This window comes from Anolis carolinensis, chromosome 3, assembly GCF_035594765.1.
Source record: "Anolis carolinensis isolate JA03-04 chromosome 3, rAnoCar3.1.pri, whole genome shotgun sequence".
Classification (NCBI taxonomy): Eukaryota; Metazoa; Chordata; class Lepidosauria; order Squamata; family Dactyloidae; genus Anolis; species Anolis carolinensis.
The window spans coordinates 119237079-119256115 of NC_085843.1; the positions used below are offsets into that span (position 1 = coordinate 119237079).

The 19037-nt window shown below is 41.9% G+C and overlaps 1 protein-coding gene across 15 annotated transcripts in view; it reads right to left on the reverse strand.

The window, feature by feature from the left end:
• mcf2l (MCF.2 cell line derived transforming sequence like) overlaps nt 1–19037 on the reverse strand; it is a 149648-nt gene that overhangs the window by 23257 nt on the left and 107354 nt on the right. For all 15 annotated transcript variants that reach the window (XM_008107009.3, XM_062977287.1, XM_008107010.3 and 12 more), the window contains 10 exons: nt 18429–18543; nt 10759–10878; nt 10464–10655; nt 9055–9246; nt 6610–6769; nt 6406–6482; nt 4431–4507; nt 3966–4032; nt 2666–2781; nt 869–938 (listed from right to left, as the gene is read on the reverse strand). In XM_008107009.3, the coding sequence (XP_008105216.1) occupies nt 869–938; nt 2666–2781; nt 3966–4032; nt 4431–4507; nt 6406–6482; nt 6610–6769; nt 9055–9246; nt 10464–10655; nt 10759–10878; nt 18429–18543 (1186 nt within the window). The remainder of the gene's footprint in view (nt 1–868; nt 939–2665; nt 2782–3965; nt 4033–4430; nt 4508–6405; nt 6483–6609; nt 6770–9054; nt 9247–10463; nt 10656–10758; nt 10879–18428; nt 18544–19037) is intronic.

Here is a 19037-nt window from a genome sequence, read left to right on the forward strand (position 1 = left end):
AACAATATGCCATAGACAATAGAAATCAATAATGGAGAAAAAAATCCTATTTGTTTCCCTTGAACTAGGAGCAATATGAATTTTATTCTCAAGGTAATACTGCTGCCACTTTTGTGGGAAATTTGATTAATATGTTCCTCCTAGAAATCTCTAGGTCCTCCAGGGAGGCTCTATGGTCAACTTCCATCAGTTGTTCAGTTCAGTTGTTGAACACACTGACACCCCAGAAGGCCTCAAAAGTCCATAGATTTGCTCTGGAGAGCTAGACATTCCTAGAGAAGTGATCTTCAGGCAAGAAAAACAAGTCCTGCACTTCCAATGCCAGCAAATGTTGAGGCAATATTATACAATGAATGTGGGTGTCTAACTAAATACAACAAAATGTTTAAAATAAAACATGCCAGTTTATATAATCTTCTGGGAGAAGCATGCCAAAAAAATTCTGGCAATAGTAGCTGATCTGTGAAACGTTATTTTATGTAACTAAGTTATCACAGGATCATGGACCTTGCCTTTTAATAGGCTGAATTATTTCTCTGTCTGACTGGCAGTAGTTTATTGGAATTAACAGAAGACGATAATAGATGTCAAATACAGAACCACCGATCTTCTTGCAAAACTACAGAGCTAAGACCTTTCCCTGAGAGAACTACAGCAATTGACCTGATGAGCATGAGTCAATTTTTACTTAGATGTCCCATGTAACATGCATTGTTATTGGGAGTGAGGTCAATGGAATTGGCATGTTATTTTGTTTTAGCATGAATGCTTAAAATAGATATGTATTATCTTTTCTTTAGACGTTTCAGGAAACATAACACAGTAGTAACACATCTTTGCTCTAGTTCACTTAAAAACCACTACTTACCCTTTCAAGGAAACACCTTCCTACCAGTTCTGGATAATCTATGTAATTTTCTAATTCTCTCAAGAATATTCTACAAAAGAAATAATAATTTGGTTTGATGAATTACTGAAATAACCTACAAATATCTACAATATATTTTTCTAATCAAAATGTAGATTCATTTCTGTAATTTCAGAAACAGGGCACATATTTCCCAAGGAAAAAATACAGAATAATGTGGTCAAAGATTGTACAAGAATTACTGAGATTGAAGATGGTGATAGGAACGTATGTAATACCACCACTAATGAATATATTGCTTTCCTGAGATGCATAAATAAAATAGACAGGCCTCTGACAAGCATTACATAACTAAGAACACTGACAGAATTGAAGATAGCAATGGGAAGAGAAGCATATGGAGGAAAGGACAAGGATAACTAGGAAGATAATAAATGTATTAGTGAAGTGCTTTGGATACTTCGGGAAACTGCACTATATAAATATTAATGTGGTTTAAAAGAGTATTAAATTCTAATCCTTATAGGCATAGATCTGGAATATATAGTCATAAAGAAGACCTGTAGCAAATCACTTGATGGTTCAAGATAGATAGCAAAAACAGCACTACAAAAATGGGATAGGCATTAAACTGGAATTCTTTTATTTCATGCTGTCTGATGACCATTGTATTACTGCATTTGAATGATACAAGGTTTTACAATTCTCAGTTAAATAATTGTGCTGCCTTTTTGTGTGGATTATTCAGTTTGCTGGGACAGGATGGAATCAATACTGTATGGAGAAGATAATTTTCAGTACTGAGGTATCAGTTTATATCTTCTTCCTTAACTCCAAAGATAGCAGTTTTAATCCTTAAGTAGAACTAAAGTGGTTATTAGGACATTAAGGGAGACATTTCTATGTAATTTGGACAAATGATGGTCCACTGAGCCATTACTGGGAGAAGTCCAATGCCTTGGCATCTGGGAGAGGGGAGGATTTTTCCTTCCAAAGCTGCAAAAGAGCAAATTCCAAACTATGCTTTTAAAAATCATCCCAACCTGGTTCTACCTCTCTCACCTTTTTGCTTTCTTCCCCTTTCTCTTCTAACCCATTGCTCTTCCCATTCTCTTGTACTCTGCATCACATTCAGTGACACACTTTCTTCTTTCAAATTTGCTATTGGCATGGCCTGTTTTCTTGATTGCAATTGTTTCTGAGTGACCCAAAAAGCTGTTTGCTATCTTCAGTAACAGGCTTGGGGAGGGAACAGATGGCTAGCTTCACAGTGCCAACAACAGATTGACATTTACTTCAGAGAAAGCGGCATTGGGAAGCTTATATGTGATCCATCTGCCCTTCCCAGACCAATAATACTAGCATTCTCCCTCGGTCCCGCTCTGTGTGTATCTACGTGCACACACAAGAGAAAATGGGCAACTATTCAATGTTAATTTTTATGGGGTATATATGAAGAGTTATGTTTAAGAAAAGAACAGCTTACCTACTGTGAATCTAGTTTCTTATTCTACTTTCTATTATTAACACACACACACACAAATCAAATTAGAACAAAAGGTGTTTGTGGAACCTAAAAATTACTGTATTTGTTGACAATGATGGGAATTCACAATAATTTGACCACAATATATTTCTTTGCCTTTGAGATACAAGAGAGTAACACGAATACGCTTCTGCGTATTACGATATAAAAATAAATGATCTAGGAGAGTGTATCCCACAAAAATATTGTCTTTCTTTTTTATACCCTCCTTCAAATGTTACATTGTGCATGTATGAGGCACAGAAATTAACCTGTTGTGAAAGTGATAGATTTCTTCCATATTTCCAAACAACACATCCTTCTTATTTTGCAGCCCAGGTGAAATGAGATGTGCCATTAAAGGATTGTCCATTTCTGCAGCATAGCCCTGCAATACAAAAGAAAACTAGATAAATTGCTTGCATTTGGTTTCAACATCTTCCTCTCTCTCTTCAGCAAGTCCAACCTGCTTGAAGCTGATAAACACCCAGCAATATTTCAACATGAGCTATTGCCAATTCAGATTTCTATTACAATTGCTGTTCCTCTTAATACTTGACCAATTCTGTATAAACAGATAGAGACACTATAAATAGTTAATTCTGAAGAATATTTTAGTTTTAAAGAAATCGTACAGTATTTTTGAACTAACAATCACAATCTAAGTCATAATTATTTATAGCTGTTAATTTCAATGTTCTAGTTCCATAGCTGACCACAATGACTACAGAATCTCATATTGTGACCTCTGAAGCCAATTGTTCTTTCTTCCTTCCTGACATAAGTTCCTGTTTATAACATCTGTTGTAGGCAACCAAACCAGAGTGTATTATTTAGCACTTCAAGAGAGGAGCAAAAAAATTACAAACTGGTTTTAATATACTCCTGGGGAGATAAGCTATGGGCTGGAAGACCTGTTTTGCCAGGGAATATTGCTGAAAAAATACACCCTTATCCTCACTTCTTCCATGCCACAACATTTGGGATCATACAGATCAAGGAAAATACAATGTATCTACACAGATATACAAAATGCTATGGCCTCAGTTATCTTGGGAAGTCCTTCCAAATATTAAGGCAGAAAGGAGGACTTGGATTCCAAAGGAAAACATTTGGTTGTATCCATCCAACAGGCACTACCTAGAAGTGAGACAAAGGAGAGGGATGCTTTTCTTGAAGAAGTTCACCTCCTTGGCCATCTTTGGTGATCTTTCATGGGGCAGATAAGCCACACTAAATAAACTGCTCTAATCAGCAGTAGTTCTCAAAGTACAATCCACCTTGTCTTGGCAGGAGAAGACAGAGGTTGGGCTTAAGATACAGAGAAAATCACCTCCCCTGAAGTGGATGCAGGAGACCATGTCAGTACTAGGAGCTATGCTGGATCCTTCTTCTCAGTGAAAATTTTGCAAAATTGTGATTATTTTGTTGGAAAAGAAACCCCTTAGTCTACATAAATTTGGTTCAAATACCATATTACTTAGTGCATGTATATATCAAGTATGGATTGTGTACTCTACTGCAAGATTCATCAAAAAACATATGTGAATGTGGCACTGCTAAAATACCTACCTCAAGGACACACAGAAGCTCTTCCACATAAGCTCGTTCAGTTTCAAGAAGTTCATTAATAACATGTCTGTGAATATTGGGAATAAATTAGGAAAGAAGTGATTGCTCAAATTTCAATATTTTAATATATTATTCAAAATTTGCACTGAATGTGAAGGGGTTATGATACAGACCAACAACTACAAAAACGGTATTTTTTCAAACTTAAAAATGGAATTGTTTCATCATATACGGCTTAATTTAGAATATTACCCAAATCAAGAAAATCTCAGGTTACAATCTAACAGACAGTAGTATATTTGAATTTGATTATAGTACATTTGAACTGCATATTAGCTACTCATGCCACATTTTAGTAGAATGGTTTAAATTTGATGTTTACAAAGCCTTAGCACAACACCACTGCAGAAAATGGTATAAATAGTCCTATAAGGCATTTACTTCAGCATCTAAAGCTGCACTCACTTCCGCAAGACAGCTAGATTTTCTTCATCATCCATCACAGAGCCCCCTCTAGTTTGGTGGATTTCACTTAACTCACTCTGAAAAGACAGCAAAAGAAAAATTATCGCAAAAAAACAAACAAACATAGGACCAGACTCTAAGTCAGGGGTCCCCAAACTTTTGAAGCAGAGGGCCGGTCCACAATCCTTCAGACTGTTGAGGGGCCGAATTATCATTTGAAAAAAAACAAAACAAATTCCTATGCATACTGCACATGTCTTATTTGTAGTGCAACAACAACAACAATGAAAAAACAATACAATATTTAAAAATGAAAACAATTTTAACCAACATCAAACTATCAGGATTTCAATGGAAAGTGTGGGCCTGCTACTGGCCAATGAGATAGTCAAGTTAATTAGGATTGTTGTTGTTGTGTGCCTTCAAGTCATATCAGACTTTGGCCGAGCCTAAGTCTAAAATTAATTATTTATTTACTGCATTTATTTACTACATTTATATCCCACCCTTCTCACCCCGAAGGGGACTCAGAGCAGCTGTATGTACATACAATATATATTATTAGCATAACACAATATTAGCATTATATATTACTATATTGAACTATACCACTATACTATTATATAATATGTAATATATAACATATACTTAATATTATTATATGGTATTACTATTAGTATTATATTGTATAACATAATATTATTATCAATATTATATGTATATACAATATATTATATTATTAAAACTGATATAAAAATATTATATTATAAAACTGAGGGCGGGGGCCAGGTAAATGACCTTGGAGGGCCGCATCCGGGGGGACCCCTGATCTAAGTTGTTCTGTTTGCATGATGCATGATATCTTGGGGATGGCTGGGAGGGTTCAATGAAAAGGCCAGGGTAGGTCCCTCTGTGTACCACACATTTCCCCACTTAATGTCTCCCTCTTGGCTGTTGTTCTGCTATGGCAGCCCAAGAACTTGCTTGAGGGGTAAACATGGTTCTGAAATCCAGCGTGGGATGAGGGCAGCAGTGATGGGAAGTTTAGAGAATGCATGGAAAGCAAAGAAAGATGTAACTTTATTCCTTTCCCAGTCATGTTTCTCCACTAAATAACATCTTCCTGAGAATACTTTGGAATGGAGGATCACTCATCTTGCTAGCATCATGCACGGATGGAATTAAAAAAAAATCTCAGCTTTCACTTAGAACACAAAAAATGTTCTAAAAGATATTTAAAAGCGAAGCATGTGTTTGTGTTAACTGTTTATGAAAAATAAGTAAAGAACTTTTGTGAATGAAGTGGAGAAATGGAATTTAGATACACATGCATCTTGGGTTTAGATTTAGATGTTCCTTGCATTTCTTCCCCATCAAGTAATTGATGACGTTGCATCTTAGCACCTGATCCAGCCCTTTTCAAGGCTCTTAACAGATGTCAGGAGATGTATATATGCACTTAACTGACTAACACAGTTACCCACACCTGATTTTTAAAAACTTTGTCCACATTGAGTGCTTACCCTATACTATCAAGCTGTCAAAAAGTGTCAAACTTTACTCCTGGCTGTGGTGCACCCAACTCAGCTTCTTCAAAGCTTAAAAACTTATGATTGGGTTCAAACTGTGTTCATAAGCATGGGATCAAATACACAAATTGAAAACAATACTATTAAATTTGTCTTATTCTCTTAAATGTAATATAAAGACAAGCAAACAAAGAAATCCATTCCTGCAATAAAATCAGCATGCTAACATTTAACAACAACAACAACTTTATTATTATATCCCGCCCCATCTTCCCAAATGGACTCAGGGCGGCTTACATGGGAACCAAGCCCAGTAATGCAATAATAAAATACAACAACGTAAGATACATTCAATTACAATGAATTAATACATAAAAACATATAAAAATCATTCAAGGAACAAAACCTATTCAACTCACCCACCTACCCACAAACCATAAATATACCTTGGCTCTTCTGAAACTGATTCTCTGGATCATAGGATTGTCAGGACTGGATGGATCTTCAGAATCTCTTTGAAGTCCTGGAGTATGAAATGGAAGACAACAATGGAGATACCGGCATTAGCTATAGGGAGCAACACACTTGGAAACTTAATTTTGTGGTTTGTTTTTAGCACTTCACAGCAATCTAATCACGCATTTGCATACCTGGAGAAGGACAAGGTGATTTGAGAGAGACCTCTGGCCGAGGAGCCACAGGCTGAACTGGACGAGTCTGCTTGGCGGCCAACTTCTTAAGGCTGACCTGTCTCTTTTGAAACATTTCTTCCATGCTTTCTTGCTTCTGAAAAACTTTTTGTATGTGTTCCTACAACAGAACCCAGAAATGCTCAACATCATTATCAATACCATCTTATCTGACATATTTCCATTTATAAGTTGATGCATAGTCATACAGCTTGGAGTGCACTCATTTCTAATCATTTTAAGTATAAAAATGAGGGGCAAAAAATAGATACTATTTTCATCAATTAGGATTCTAATACAACTATATCAAAATTACTAATCTGCTTTTTAAAATGGCCTCCTGATTGTCTTGCCATGTTTATTAGTTACGTAACTATTGTCCTATATTCAACCTGCATCTTTATCATCATGTGGACAGAAGTAGACTTGCACAAAGGGGTGGTATTGCTTATACTTCTCACATTGTGACCCTACATAATGTTCATAAGGGTTGCTTGAGGGCAGAAGTGGAAGGTACGGCTCATGGTTCCAGCCGGTGCTCTGAGCCAGCACCCGGAACTCGGCTATGTACCGGGACAACGGCCTGTCCCCTTGGAAGAGACGCCGGAGTTTATGGCCGGCCGCCTCCTCATCGTCCTCGATCCCCCAAGTCTTTCTAAGGTGGTTCAAGAAATTTTGCGCGGTGCTTAGATGCGTGGAACCCGCATCATATAGCACCGTCGCCCACGTGGCCGCAGGCCCATCTAGGAGACTGTAGATCCACGCCACTTTGACATCTTCTTGGGGAAACTCGGCTTGCCGGGCTTCTAAGTACGCCTGGCACTGGCGACGGAAAACATGAACCTTGGAGGCTTCTCCAGAAAACTTGGTTGGTAGCGCTAGGGCAGGGAGACGGGCTCCGCGTTCCTTCAGGCCCCGTATTTCTCCCTCCTGCGTTCGGAGTGTGTCTCAGATTCGATTGAATTCATCTTGGGAAATGGTGTAACTGGGTGGTTGAGCCTCCGCTCCGGTTCCTGTAGACATTCTGGCCTTAGGTTGTTTGGTGCTTAAGGTGGCGGAGTCAAACTGTCAGGACCCTGGCTGCAGAGCACCAATAACCTTACACAGAGGCCAGTCTCTATCTAATATCTTTATTAAAGAAATATATAAAATCAATAAAAACAAGTGAAGAATATAGTTCAGAAGCAGACCTTTCAGATGAGGTCAAATATAGTCCAGAAATGTATTGTCCAATATAAGATATTAGAGTTCAAAGTTTTAATCCACTTGACCAAAACACACACTTTGCCAAGCAATAGTGTGGGGAAATAACAGAGTCTTTAAAGTCCAATGAAGCTTGACAACAAGGCTGGAAATAAACTTGATTCTTGGCTAGATCCGTGACTGAAGAAGAGGCTAACATGAAGCATGAAACAGAGTCCGTGGTAAAACCGTGAGACAGGGCAAGGCTTGAAGCTTGATCCGGGAAGCAAGGAACTGGGATTACGAAGTCCACACATGATCTCTCTCCTCAAGCTGATCAATTGACTCCGCAAAGAATCCCTCGCGCCAAACACCTATATTGGGTCTCGTTTTCCCGCCAACAGAACTCTTTCCCTAGAGAACGGGAAGCGAAACCCAACTCTGTCCAGATGTGTGACTCCTTAGAATTTCTCAAGGGAAGCAGACCTAATCAGCTTGATGTTTGGCAGCTAAGCGTAAACTCCTCCGTTGGGCCTCTCTGACTCCCCTTTCTCTGGAATAAAATTCTTTTCTGGGAAACGGTGGGGAGTTCTGCCCAAGGCCTGTTTGGCTGAATTCTTGAGGGCAAACATCAACATCCTGCAGGTTGGAGTGCACTCATTTCTAATCATTTTAAGTATAAAAATGAGGGGCAAAAAATAGATACTATTTTCATCAATTAGGATTCTAATACAACTATATCAAAATTACTAATCTGCTTTTTAAAATGGCCTCCTGATTGTCTTGCCATGTTTATTAGTTACGTAACTATTGTCCTATATTCAACCTGCATCTTTATCATCATGTGGACAGAAGTAGACTTGCACAAAGGGGTGGTTATACTTCTCACATTGTGACCCTACATAATGTTCATAAGGGTTGCTTGAGGGCAGAAGTGGAAGGTACGGCTCATGGTTGACAACCATGAAAGAGGAAAAAAATCAGGTACTAATCTCCCTATATATGACCACAACTGCCTCCATATAAATAGGGACTAGGATTTGAACCTGGCTGTGTTTTTTCTTCAGATGCTGAACTACTGAAGTTTTGAAAAAAGAAGAAGAATATATTGAGGCACAATATTAGCATATGAAATCCTAACAGAATGTGAGACTAGGATAGCCACATGTGCCGACATGTTCACAACTATCAAAGACCACGATGACATCCTGGTATCAAGATTACCATTAATTCCTCACTAAGAATAGCTTCATATTCTCTGTAAAAATCATTCAGTTCACTGAGCTTATATTCTCTGCCAGTATCCAAAAATTTCTCAATCTCCTGTAAAGCCGATTCTGCTCCATCCTGCGTCTGGCATTTGTCTACAAGTTGTGAAGCCAACAAGTAAATTCCTTCATCACACCACCTCATGGACTGCAAACACAAAGAGGAGATAAGAAGAAGATACAGAAAGTAAACACCCTTAGCTGAAAATAAATCACAATACAGTATATTGAAAATGATCAATATTTGGATTACATTTTCTCCATATAACCCCTAATCTACTGGTACCATTTGAATCTGATAACACATGGTCCTCCTTCAACCACACTTTTCAGGCTGCTTATCCTTGATTCCATATGAGCTTGAGCAATAATGCACCTGCTTTACTCTGATATAACTCTCTCAATTCCAAGGTGCGGCAGAAATAAAAATGAAATTCTGAATTGGGAAATGCCCCATTGATATTTCTAAAAAATCTAAGTGTGGAGGGATACAGAAATGTAGGTTTTGTTTTACCCTTTTCATCCACAACCTCTGTATATTTATGAGGAAGATATAAATGTAGACATATTAACTGAATGAGCCTATAGAGGCTTATCTGCTTGGAAACACAGGCTGCTTTCTTGCACCCTCCTCATGGAAGTATGCCTACATTTTTTCTATATATCTTCCTGGCAAAGACGGGGAAATCAAAAATCAGAACACACAAATACCACTACAAATAAGGAGCACCCAAACAGAATGAGGTTTCTAGTTGCAAGGGAGATATACAGAGGATCCTGAAGCAGGAGGGTCAAGAGCCAAATAATGTTACTTCAGTTACATAATTCTGGCCTTGAGTCCAGGTTCTCCACTGTGGTCAAACTGACCTTTTGCCTTCAATTCCCATTACTAAGAAAATCTGATTTGTATCATTGCATTTCTAAACACTAGGGTTGAAATCCACATGGGTGTCCTCCCTCACCTCCCCCATAAGCATTTTGTTGGAAATAAAAACCAGGCATACAAAGCAGCAAAGATAACATGTCTGCCTCTGAGGAAAACACTTGAAGTGAGTCTGCTAGGAACACCTCCAGGAAATGGTAGGGAAGGCCACAGCCATCTAATCTGCTATAAAGTTTCCTTTCCTGATCTCCTAATTATTCTTCTCTTGTTTCTTGATCTTCTTGTTGGGATGTTTGTCTTGCCTTCTGAGAGTTGAATTGGACTTGATCTTTGACTCACCCTCTAGCTAGGCATTCTGCAGGAAAGAGGCAATTCATCTGCCACCCCATGAAGGAAATAGTCAGTGACAGGTGAAGTAAGCTTATCACATATGAGTAAGTATAGGAGCGAATGAGAAGAGGAAACACTGAGATTAGGGTTACCTTCTCCAACCGGCTATGTAGTTCAAAAGAATGGTTGAGGAGAGCCCTTATTTTATTTGTTTGTGCAGCAACCATGCCACAGTGTTGCTGGAGTTCATTGCACTTTGGGAGAATGGAGTCCACAGCATAATGATTGTTCTGTATAAACTGATCAGCTGTAGAAATGAGCATCCTGGCCTTTTCTAGAACATCCTACACAAATGGACAAACCAAGAGAATGTAAGGTGGTCACTCTTTACAAATGTAGTTTCCTTGAAAAACATAGGATCTGGAAAAAAAAACCCCAAATTTTTACATGAGATTTGCTTTCAAAGTTGGCAAGGTCTTTCAAAATGTGTTCAACATGCGAGCAGCTGTTTCCCATTTCTGTGAAACGACATAACCTCTCAGACACAGCATCAAGATCTGATTTGACCTGAAATGAGAAATCATTATGCATCAGTGAAAGCATGAAAAAATATTCCTTAATACATGACTTCAATCAATAATCAATTAAATAATCTTAGCTCTGTTAATTATAAGAATATCAACTAAAGAAACTAAGATGCTAGGCTATCTGTCTTTTCAGGTACTGAACATTATGGCCACGGAAATGTATAAATGAGGATCTATAAAAGGATATCTCTTGCAGATGTATTCCAGCATGGCCCTTGGAGTTGAAACACAATTAACCATAGAAAACCTGTTGAGCCTTTGAGTAGTAACCTTGCTAAATCAATACAAGGTTGAGCATTCCTTATCTGGATTTTCAAAATCTGAAATTGTCTATATGGGTAGTTGAGAGAGTGACACTTTTGCTTTATGATGGTTCAGCGTATTCAAACTTTGTTTCATGTACATTATTATTTTCTCCAAGATATCTCCAAGATATGCAAATACTAGTATTCCAAAAATATTGAAAAATCTAAAATCCAAAACTCTTCTGAGCCCAAGAATTTTGGATAAGAGATATTTATTTATTTACAGTATTTTTACCCTGCCCCTCTCCCCCAGAAGGACTCAGAGCAGCTCACTGAACACATATATAGCAAGCATTCAACGCTGATTATACAATTAACAAGGTCAGACAATACAGACAAAGGTAAAGGCAGTTTTTCCCATCTTATTTCTGGCATCTTGGAGGATGTGCTCGATTCCGGCTAATGGGGAGGGGGGGGGGTATTGTCACTCCATCTTCCATGCTGAGGAACTTTCCTCTGATCGATGTCCTTAAGGGTGTCTTTATTACCTCCCTGCTAAAAGAGGTATCTATTTATCTACTAGCATTTCTGCTTTTGACCTGCTAGGTGGGTAGGTGAGCTGGGGCTAATGGCGGGTGCTCAACCCCGATGCGGGCTCAAAGTGCCGACCTTTTGATCAGTAGGATTTTTCTGCAGCACAGTGGTTGGGCTGCTGTGCTAAGCCAGGCCCCTTAAGGATACTTAACCTGTACTGGGGAGCTTCTATAAACTATCTTTAAATTTCCAGCCTTCATTTATATAATTTAATTGCATCTCATCTGTTACTGTCAGGACCCTGGCTGCAGAGCACCAATAACCTTACACAGAGGCCAGTCTCTATCTAATATCTTTATGAAAGAAATATATAAAATCAATAAAAACAAGTGAAGAATATAGTTCAGAAGCAGACCTTTCAGATGAGGTCAAATATAGTCCAGAAATGTATTGTCCAATATAAGATATTAGAGTTCAAAGTTGTAATCCACTTGACCGAAACACACACTTTGCCAAGCAATAGTGTGGGGAAATAACAGAGTCTTTAAAGTCCAATGAAGCTTGACAACAAGGCTGGAAATAAACTTGATTCTTGGCTAGATCCGTGACTGAAGACGAGGCTAACATGAAGCATGAAACAGAGTCCGTGGTAAAACCGTGAGACAGGGCAAGGCTTGAAGCTTGATCCGGGAAGCAAGGAACTGGGATTACGAAGTCCACACACGATCTCTCTCCTCAAGCTGATCAATTGACTCCGCAAAGAATCCCTCGCGCCAAACACCTATATTGGGTCTCGTTTTCCCGCCAACAGAACTCTTTCCCTAGAGAACGGGAAGCAAAACCCAACTCTGTCCAGATGTGTGACTCCTTAGAATTTCCCAAGGGAAGCAGACCTAATCAGCCATTTGTTTGGCAGCGATTCTCAGGCTTCTCCGATTAGCCTCCCTGACTCCCCTATCTTTAGAATAATTTTCCCTCCTGGAAAACGGGGGGGGGGGGGAGTTCTGCCCAAGGCCTGTTTGGCTGAATTCTTGAGGGCAAACATCAACATCCTGCAGGTGAAGAGACTCCGGCTCTTGCTGAACCGGTGAAAACCCCATGTTTTCCTCTTCGCCTGTCACAATAGTACTAGGAACAGGACTACGAGGCCCATGAGTCCTCACACTATCCCCGCCCTCAAGGCCCCCCTCAATCAGGGCCCCTCTCCGAGAGTCGCGGGGCCACGGCTTGGTAGGGTAGGCCTGATGGAAGCGGCGGACTAAGTCGGGGGCATGGACTGTGGAAGCATCTTCCCAGGAGCGTTCTTCGGGGCCAAAACCTACCCAGTCAATGAGATACTGAAGGCGGCGGCGATGGAAGCGAGAATCCAAAATGTCCTGAACCTCGAACTCCTCCTCTCCGTCCACCAAAAGAGGGGCGGGGGCCGGCCGGCTCGCATCGGGGCGTACACCATCCGCCGGAAGGAGCAGGGAACGGTGGAACACCGGATGAATGTGCATGGAGCGCGGAAGTTGGAGTTTGAAAGTCACGGGGTTAAGTTGCGCCACCACTGGGTAGGGACCAATGAAACGGGCATCTAACTTCCGGCAGGGACGGTGGGAGGGCAAAAAGCGAGTGGACAACAGAACCTGATCTCCTACCTTGATCTCGGGGCCCGGCTGGCGATGACCGTCAGCTTGGCGTTTATAGTCCTCCTTGGCTTGATCCAGTTGCTGGTGCAAGAGTTGTTGCACCGCTGTGAGTTCCTGCAGCCAGTCCTCCGCTGCAGGGACTTCTGAGGTTTCAATGACAGAAGGAAAGAAACGTGGATGGAAACCATAGTTTGCAAAGAACGGGGTTTCATTAGTTGAAGCCTGGACACCATTGTTGTAAGCAAATTCTGATAGAGGCAATAGGGAAGCCCAATTGTCCTGTTGGTAGTTTACATTACAGCGAAGGTATTGTTCCAAAGTGGCATTGGTGCGCTCAGTTTGCCCATCTGTTTGGGGATGGTTAGCTGAAGATAAACGAGAGTCTATGCCCAATAGTTTTTGTAGTGCTTTCCAGAAACGAGAGGTGAATTGAGATCCACGGTCAGTGACTAAACTCTTGGGCAATCCATGTAGTCGGAAAACATGTTGAAGGAATAAATCTGCAGTCTCTTTGGCCGTGGGGAGACCATCGCAGGGGATGAAATGGGCCAACTTGGTAAAAAGGTCCACCACTACTAGAATCGTGGTGAATCCAAGGGAGGGTGGTAAGTCAGTGATAAAATCCGCGGAAATTATCTCCCATGGGCGAGAAGGAGTGGGAAGGGGATGCAGTAGCCCTGACGGCTTCTCCCTTCGTGTCTTGGAACGCTGACATACAGGACAGGTATTGACATATTTCTCCACATCCTTGCGGATCTTGGGCCACCAGAAATCTCGTAGGATCAAGTGCATGGTTTTAAATAGCCCAAAATGTCCTGCTGGCTTGCTGTCATGACACAGATGAAGTGCTTTTTCTCTGCCGGGACCTGGAGGAATGTAAACATGATTCCTGTAGCATAGTAGCCCATCCTTAAGTGAGAATGGGAAACGTAGTCCTTGGCGAATCTGTTCTTGAGCCCAGGCATCTGCCTGTTGACTGGCTCTAATTTCTTGAGTGCAAAGGGATTCTGGGTTAGAGGGAGTTGGTTCAATTGGAGTGGATTTGGTGTTTCCCACTGTGAGCGTGGCAAAGTTTTCGGGTTGCAGCAATCGAGATTCTGAGGTGTCTCTGCGTCCTGCAGCATACTCTGGTTTCCGTGATAGAGCATCTGCTTGCTTGGTCTGAGCCGGGGTCACATAATGGATCTGGAAGTCAAAACGTTCAAAGAACAAAGCCCAGCGCTGCTGCCTTTGATTTAACTTTCGTGCGGTCCTTAGGTGCTCTAAATTTCGATGATCAGTATGAACTTCAATGGGAAATTTGGCCCCTTCCAACCAATGTCTCCAATTTTCAAAAGCTGCCTTTATGGCCAAAAGTTCTTTCTCCCAAATAGTGTAATTTCTCTCTGGGGCTGTTAGTTGACGGGAGTAATAGGCACAAGGATGAAGATGTTCTCCCACTGGTTGCATGAGTACAGCCCCAATTGCCACATCAGAGGCGTCAGCCTGCACAACAAAAGGGGTTTTAGGATCAGGGTGCTGTAGAATTGGCTGGGTCGTGAATAGCTGCTTTAGCTGGTGGAACCCTTTCTCTGCTTGCTCCCTCCAGCGGAAAGGCTGTTTCCCTCGGATGCAGCTGGTGATTGGGTCAGACCAGCGAGCGAAGTCTGGGATGAATTTGTGGTAGTAGTTTGCAAACCCCAAGAAGCGCTGTACTTCCTTCTTGTTGGTTGGCGCCCGCCATTCCAATACTGCTGAAACCTTTGCCGGGTCCATGGAGAGCCCTAGTGGCGAGACGCGGTATCCCAGGAAGTCTACCTCTTGCAGATCAAAGGCGCATTTCTCTAACTTGGCATATAGTCCATGATCCCGCAATCGTTGTAGCACCATTCTGACGTGTTGCTCGTGTTCCGATTGTGATCTAGAATACACCAAAAAATCGTCCAAATATATGATCAAGAACCGATCTAGATAATCCTGGAAGATATCGTTGACAAAATGCTGGAATGTTGCGGGAGCTCCGGATAATCCGTAATTCATGACTAGGGACTCAAATAATCCGAATTTGGTCTGGAAGGCGGTTTTCCATTCGTCCCCTTCTCTTATGCGAACTAGATTGTAAGCCCCGCGGAGATCCAGCTTGGTGTAAACCTTGGCCCCTCGGAGTCGGTCTAATAGGTCCGAGATCAGAGGCAGGGGGTAGCGGTTCCGCTTCGTGATGTTGTTCAATGCTCTATAGTCCACAACCAAGCGTAGGTCCCCTGACTTCTTTTTCACAAACATCACTGGGGAAGCAGCTGGGGATTGAGAGGGTCTGATGAACCCCTTGCGGAGGTTTGACTCTATAAACTCCCTGAGAGCTTCTTGCTCTGGTTCAGTCAGGGAGTAGAGGTGTCCTCGCGGAATTGGGGCCCCCTCCACCAGGTCAATGGCACAGTCGTAGGGTCTATGTGGGGGTAGTTTCTCGGCTTCCTTTTCATTGAAAACATCCCAAAAGTCTGAATATTTCTTGGGCAAGGTGATGATGGGCTCTGCGTCTGTGGCATGGCAGACCTTGGCTACTAGACAATGGTTTTGGCAATATCTTGAGGCAAACTGCAGTTCTCTGTTGGACCAGGAGATGTTTGGGTAGTGGAGTGTCAGCCATGGAATACCCAAAATCACAGGGAAGTGGGGAACCTCGGTAATGAAGAAGGAAATTTCTTCCATGTGTTCCCTTATCCACATTCTGGTGGGTTCAGTCCATTGGCTTACTGGACCCGTCTTTAGGGGTCGGCCGTCTATGGACTGCACCACCCGGGCATTCTTGAAATCATGATATTGTAATCCCAGAGAGTCGGCATACTCTCTATCGATGAAATTGTTTGTTGCCCCTGAGTCTATCATGGCATGGATCATGACGGGTCCCTTTTTCACTGACCACAGCGTAACCACCAGGAGAAATAGGACCCCAGTTTGCGACTCTTGAGTGGGGTTTTTGACCGGGGTGGCAAGCCTCTCTACGCCCCGTCGCTGGCTTCCCCCGCCGGCTTTGCTCCAGCCGCCTCGGCCGCCTCCGGCTCCGTGGAGGACGCAGCCACCAGGCGGGCGGCGGGCTTCTTTTTGGCTGGACATTCTCTGGCGAAGTGGCCCCCATTCCCGCAGTACCAACACAGATTCAAACATTGGTGGCGGGCCTTCTCGGCAACATCTAGTCTGGGGCGCACATTGCCCAACTGCATTGGCTCCTCCTCGCTTCCCATGGGGTTTGAGGCTGGCGGTGGGGATCTCCATACTGGACGTGGCTGAACACTGGCAGAAGCGGGGGGTTTCACTCCGGCTCTTCCACTCTGGCCTCGGAGCCACTGTTTCTTGTTGGCAAGCAGGGCTTCAGCTCGTAAACACTGGTTGATGAGTCTCTCAAGAGTCCCTGGGGGATCCACCTTAGAGATTTCTTCGATGTTGAGGTCCTTGCGAAACTGTCCTCTAAGGGCTATATCGTTCCAGCCGGTGCTCTGAGCCAGCACCCGGAACTCGGCTATGTACCGGGACAACGGCCTGTCCCCTTGGAAGAGACGCCGGAGTTTATGGCCGGCCGCCTCCTCATCGTCCTCGATCCCCCAAGTCTTTCTAAGGTGGTTCAAGAAATTTTGCGCGGTGCTTAGATGCGTGGAACCCGCATCATATAGCACCGTCGCCCACGTGGCCGCAGGCCCATCTAGGAGACTGTAGATCCACGCCACTTTGACATCTTCTTGGGGAAACTCGGCTTGCCGGGCTTCTAAGTACGCCTGGCACTGGCGACGGAAAACATGAACCTTGGAGGCTTCTCCAGAAAACTTGGTTGGTAGCGCTAGGGCAGGGAGACGGGCTCCGCGTTCCTTCAGGCCCCGTATTTCTCCCTCCTGCGTTCGGAGTGTGTCTCAGATTCGATTGAATTCATCTTGGGAAATGGTGTAACTGGGTGGTTGAGCCTCCGCTCCGGTTCCTGTAGACATTCTGGCCTTAGGTTGTTTGGTGCTTAAGGTGGCGGAGTCAAACTGTCAGGACCCTGGCTGCAGAGCACCAATAACCTTACACAGAGGCCAGTCTCTATCTAATATCTTTATTAAAGAAATATATAAAATCAATAAAAACAAGTGAAGAATATAGTTCAGAAGCAGACCTTTCAGATGAGGTCAAATATAGTCCAGAAATGTATTGTCCAATATAAGATATTAGAGTTCAAAGTTTTAATCCACTTGACCAAAACACACACTTTGCCAAGCAATAGTGTGGGGAAATAACAGAGTCTTTAAAGTCCAATGAAGCTTGACAACAAGGCTGGAAATAAACTTGATTCTTGGCTAGATCCGTGACTGAAGAAGAGGCTAACATGAAGCATGAAACAGAGTCCGTGGTAAAACCGTGAGACAGGGCAAGGCTTGAAGCTTGATCCGGGAAGCAAGGAACTGGGATTACGAAGTCCACACATGATCTCTCTCCTCAAGCTGATCAATTGACTCCGCAAAGAATCCCTCGCGCCAAACACCTATATTGGGTCTCGTTTTCCCGCCAACAGAACTCTTTCCCTAGAGAACGGGAAGCGAAACCCAACTCTGTCCAGATGTGTGACTCCTTAGAATTTCTCAAGGGAAGCAGACCTAATCAGCTTGATGTTTGGCAGCTAAGCGTAAACTCCTCCGTTGGGCCTCTCTGACTCCCCTTTCTCTGGAATAAAATTCTTTTCTGGGAAACGGTGGGGAGTTCTGCCCAAGGCCTGTTTGGCTGAATTCTTGAGGGCAAACATCAACATCCTGCAGGTGAAGAGACTCCGGCTCTTGCTGAACCGGCGAAAACCCCATGTTTTCCTCTTCGTCTGTCACAATAGTACTAGGAACAGGACTACAAGGCCCATGAGTCCTCACAGTTACATATTTCAGTTATTATAAATAATATTTGAATATTACAGATTTTCATTTATTATTCTTAACAGTCCATTTAATCAATGATACACTTAATGAAATATCCTACATAAGACAAAGTACATTTAAAATGAATGGTAGAGAAATGAAAAAAATCAAGAACATGGTAATACAAGCTTCAACGTATAACTGAGTACGGTGTTTGACTTTTGTTGATACTAGCAACACAAAATTTTTATTAGCATTAAAAGTCATCACCTCTTTGAAATCCAGTTCAAAATGTCTAAGCTGTAAGCACTGCTCCAGTTTCTGTTGGTGTTTAGACCAAAATTCATCAAAGGCTGTTGCTGTTTCATCTAGCTGAGCTAGAAGCCTTTAAAAAAAGGAAAGGAACATTAATGAAAGTACATCGGAACTACAGATAGGGAACTTGCAGTCCTGCAGATGCTCTAGGATTGCAACTCCTATCATCCCTGTGCTGGCATTTGGAAAATCACATAATCCTTATCCCCGTTGTACGTGAAACAGAATCATTAGCATTATATCAGAATCAAGACAAGTCATTAATGAGAGGTTTGAAAGCAAATGAACAGGATTGTTTTCACGTAGAACCTGAACCCCAGAAGGATACTATAAAACTACATTAGATTCAATGAAACGATTAAAGAAAGGCATTTATTAAAAGTATGAGACATGTCATTTGTTGGAATGACTTGCAACTATACTTATAGAATTCCAAGTTTCTTGGCATAAATTCAGAAATCAGTTCTGGAGGTGAGAATTATATTGCTATCTATTTTAATATTGTCATATGGTGTCAAAGTTTCAAAAAATTTAGTTTCAGAAGATTTTTCTCTTCTCAAGCAT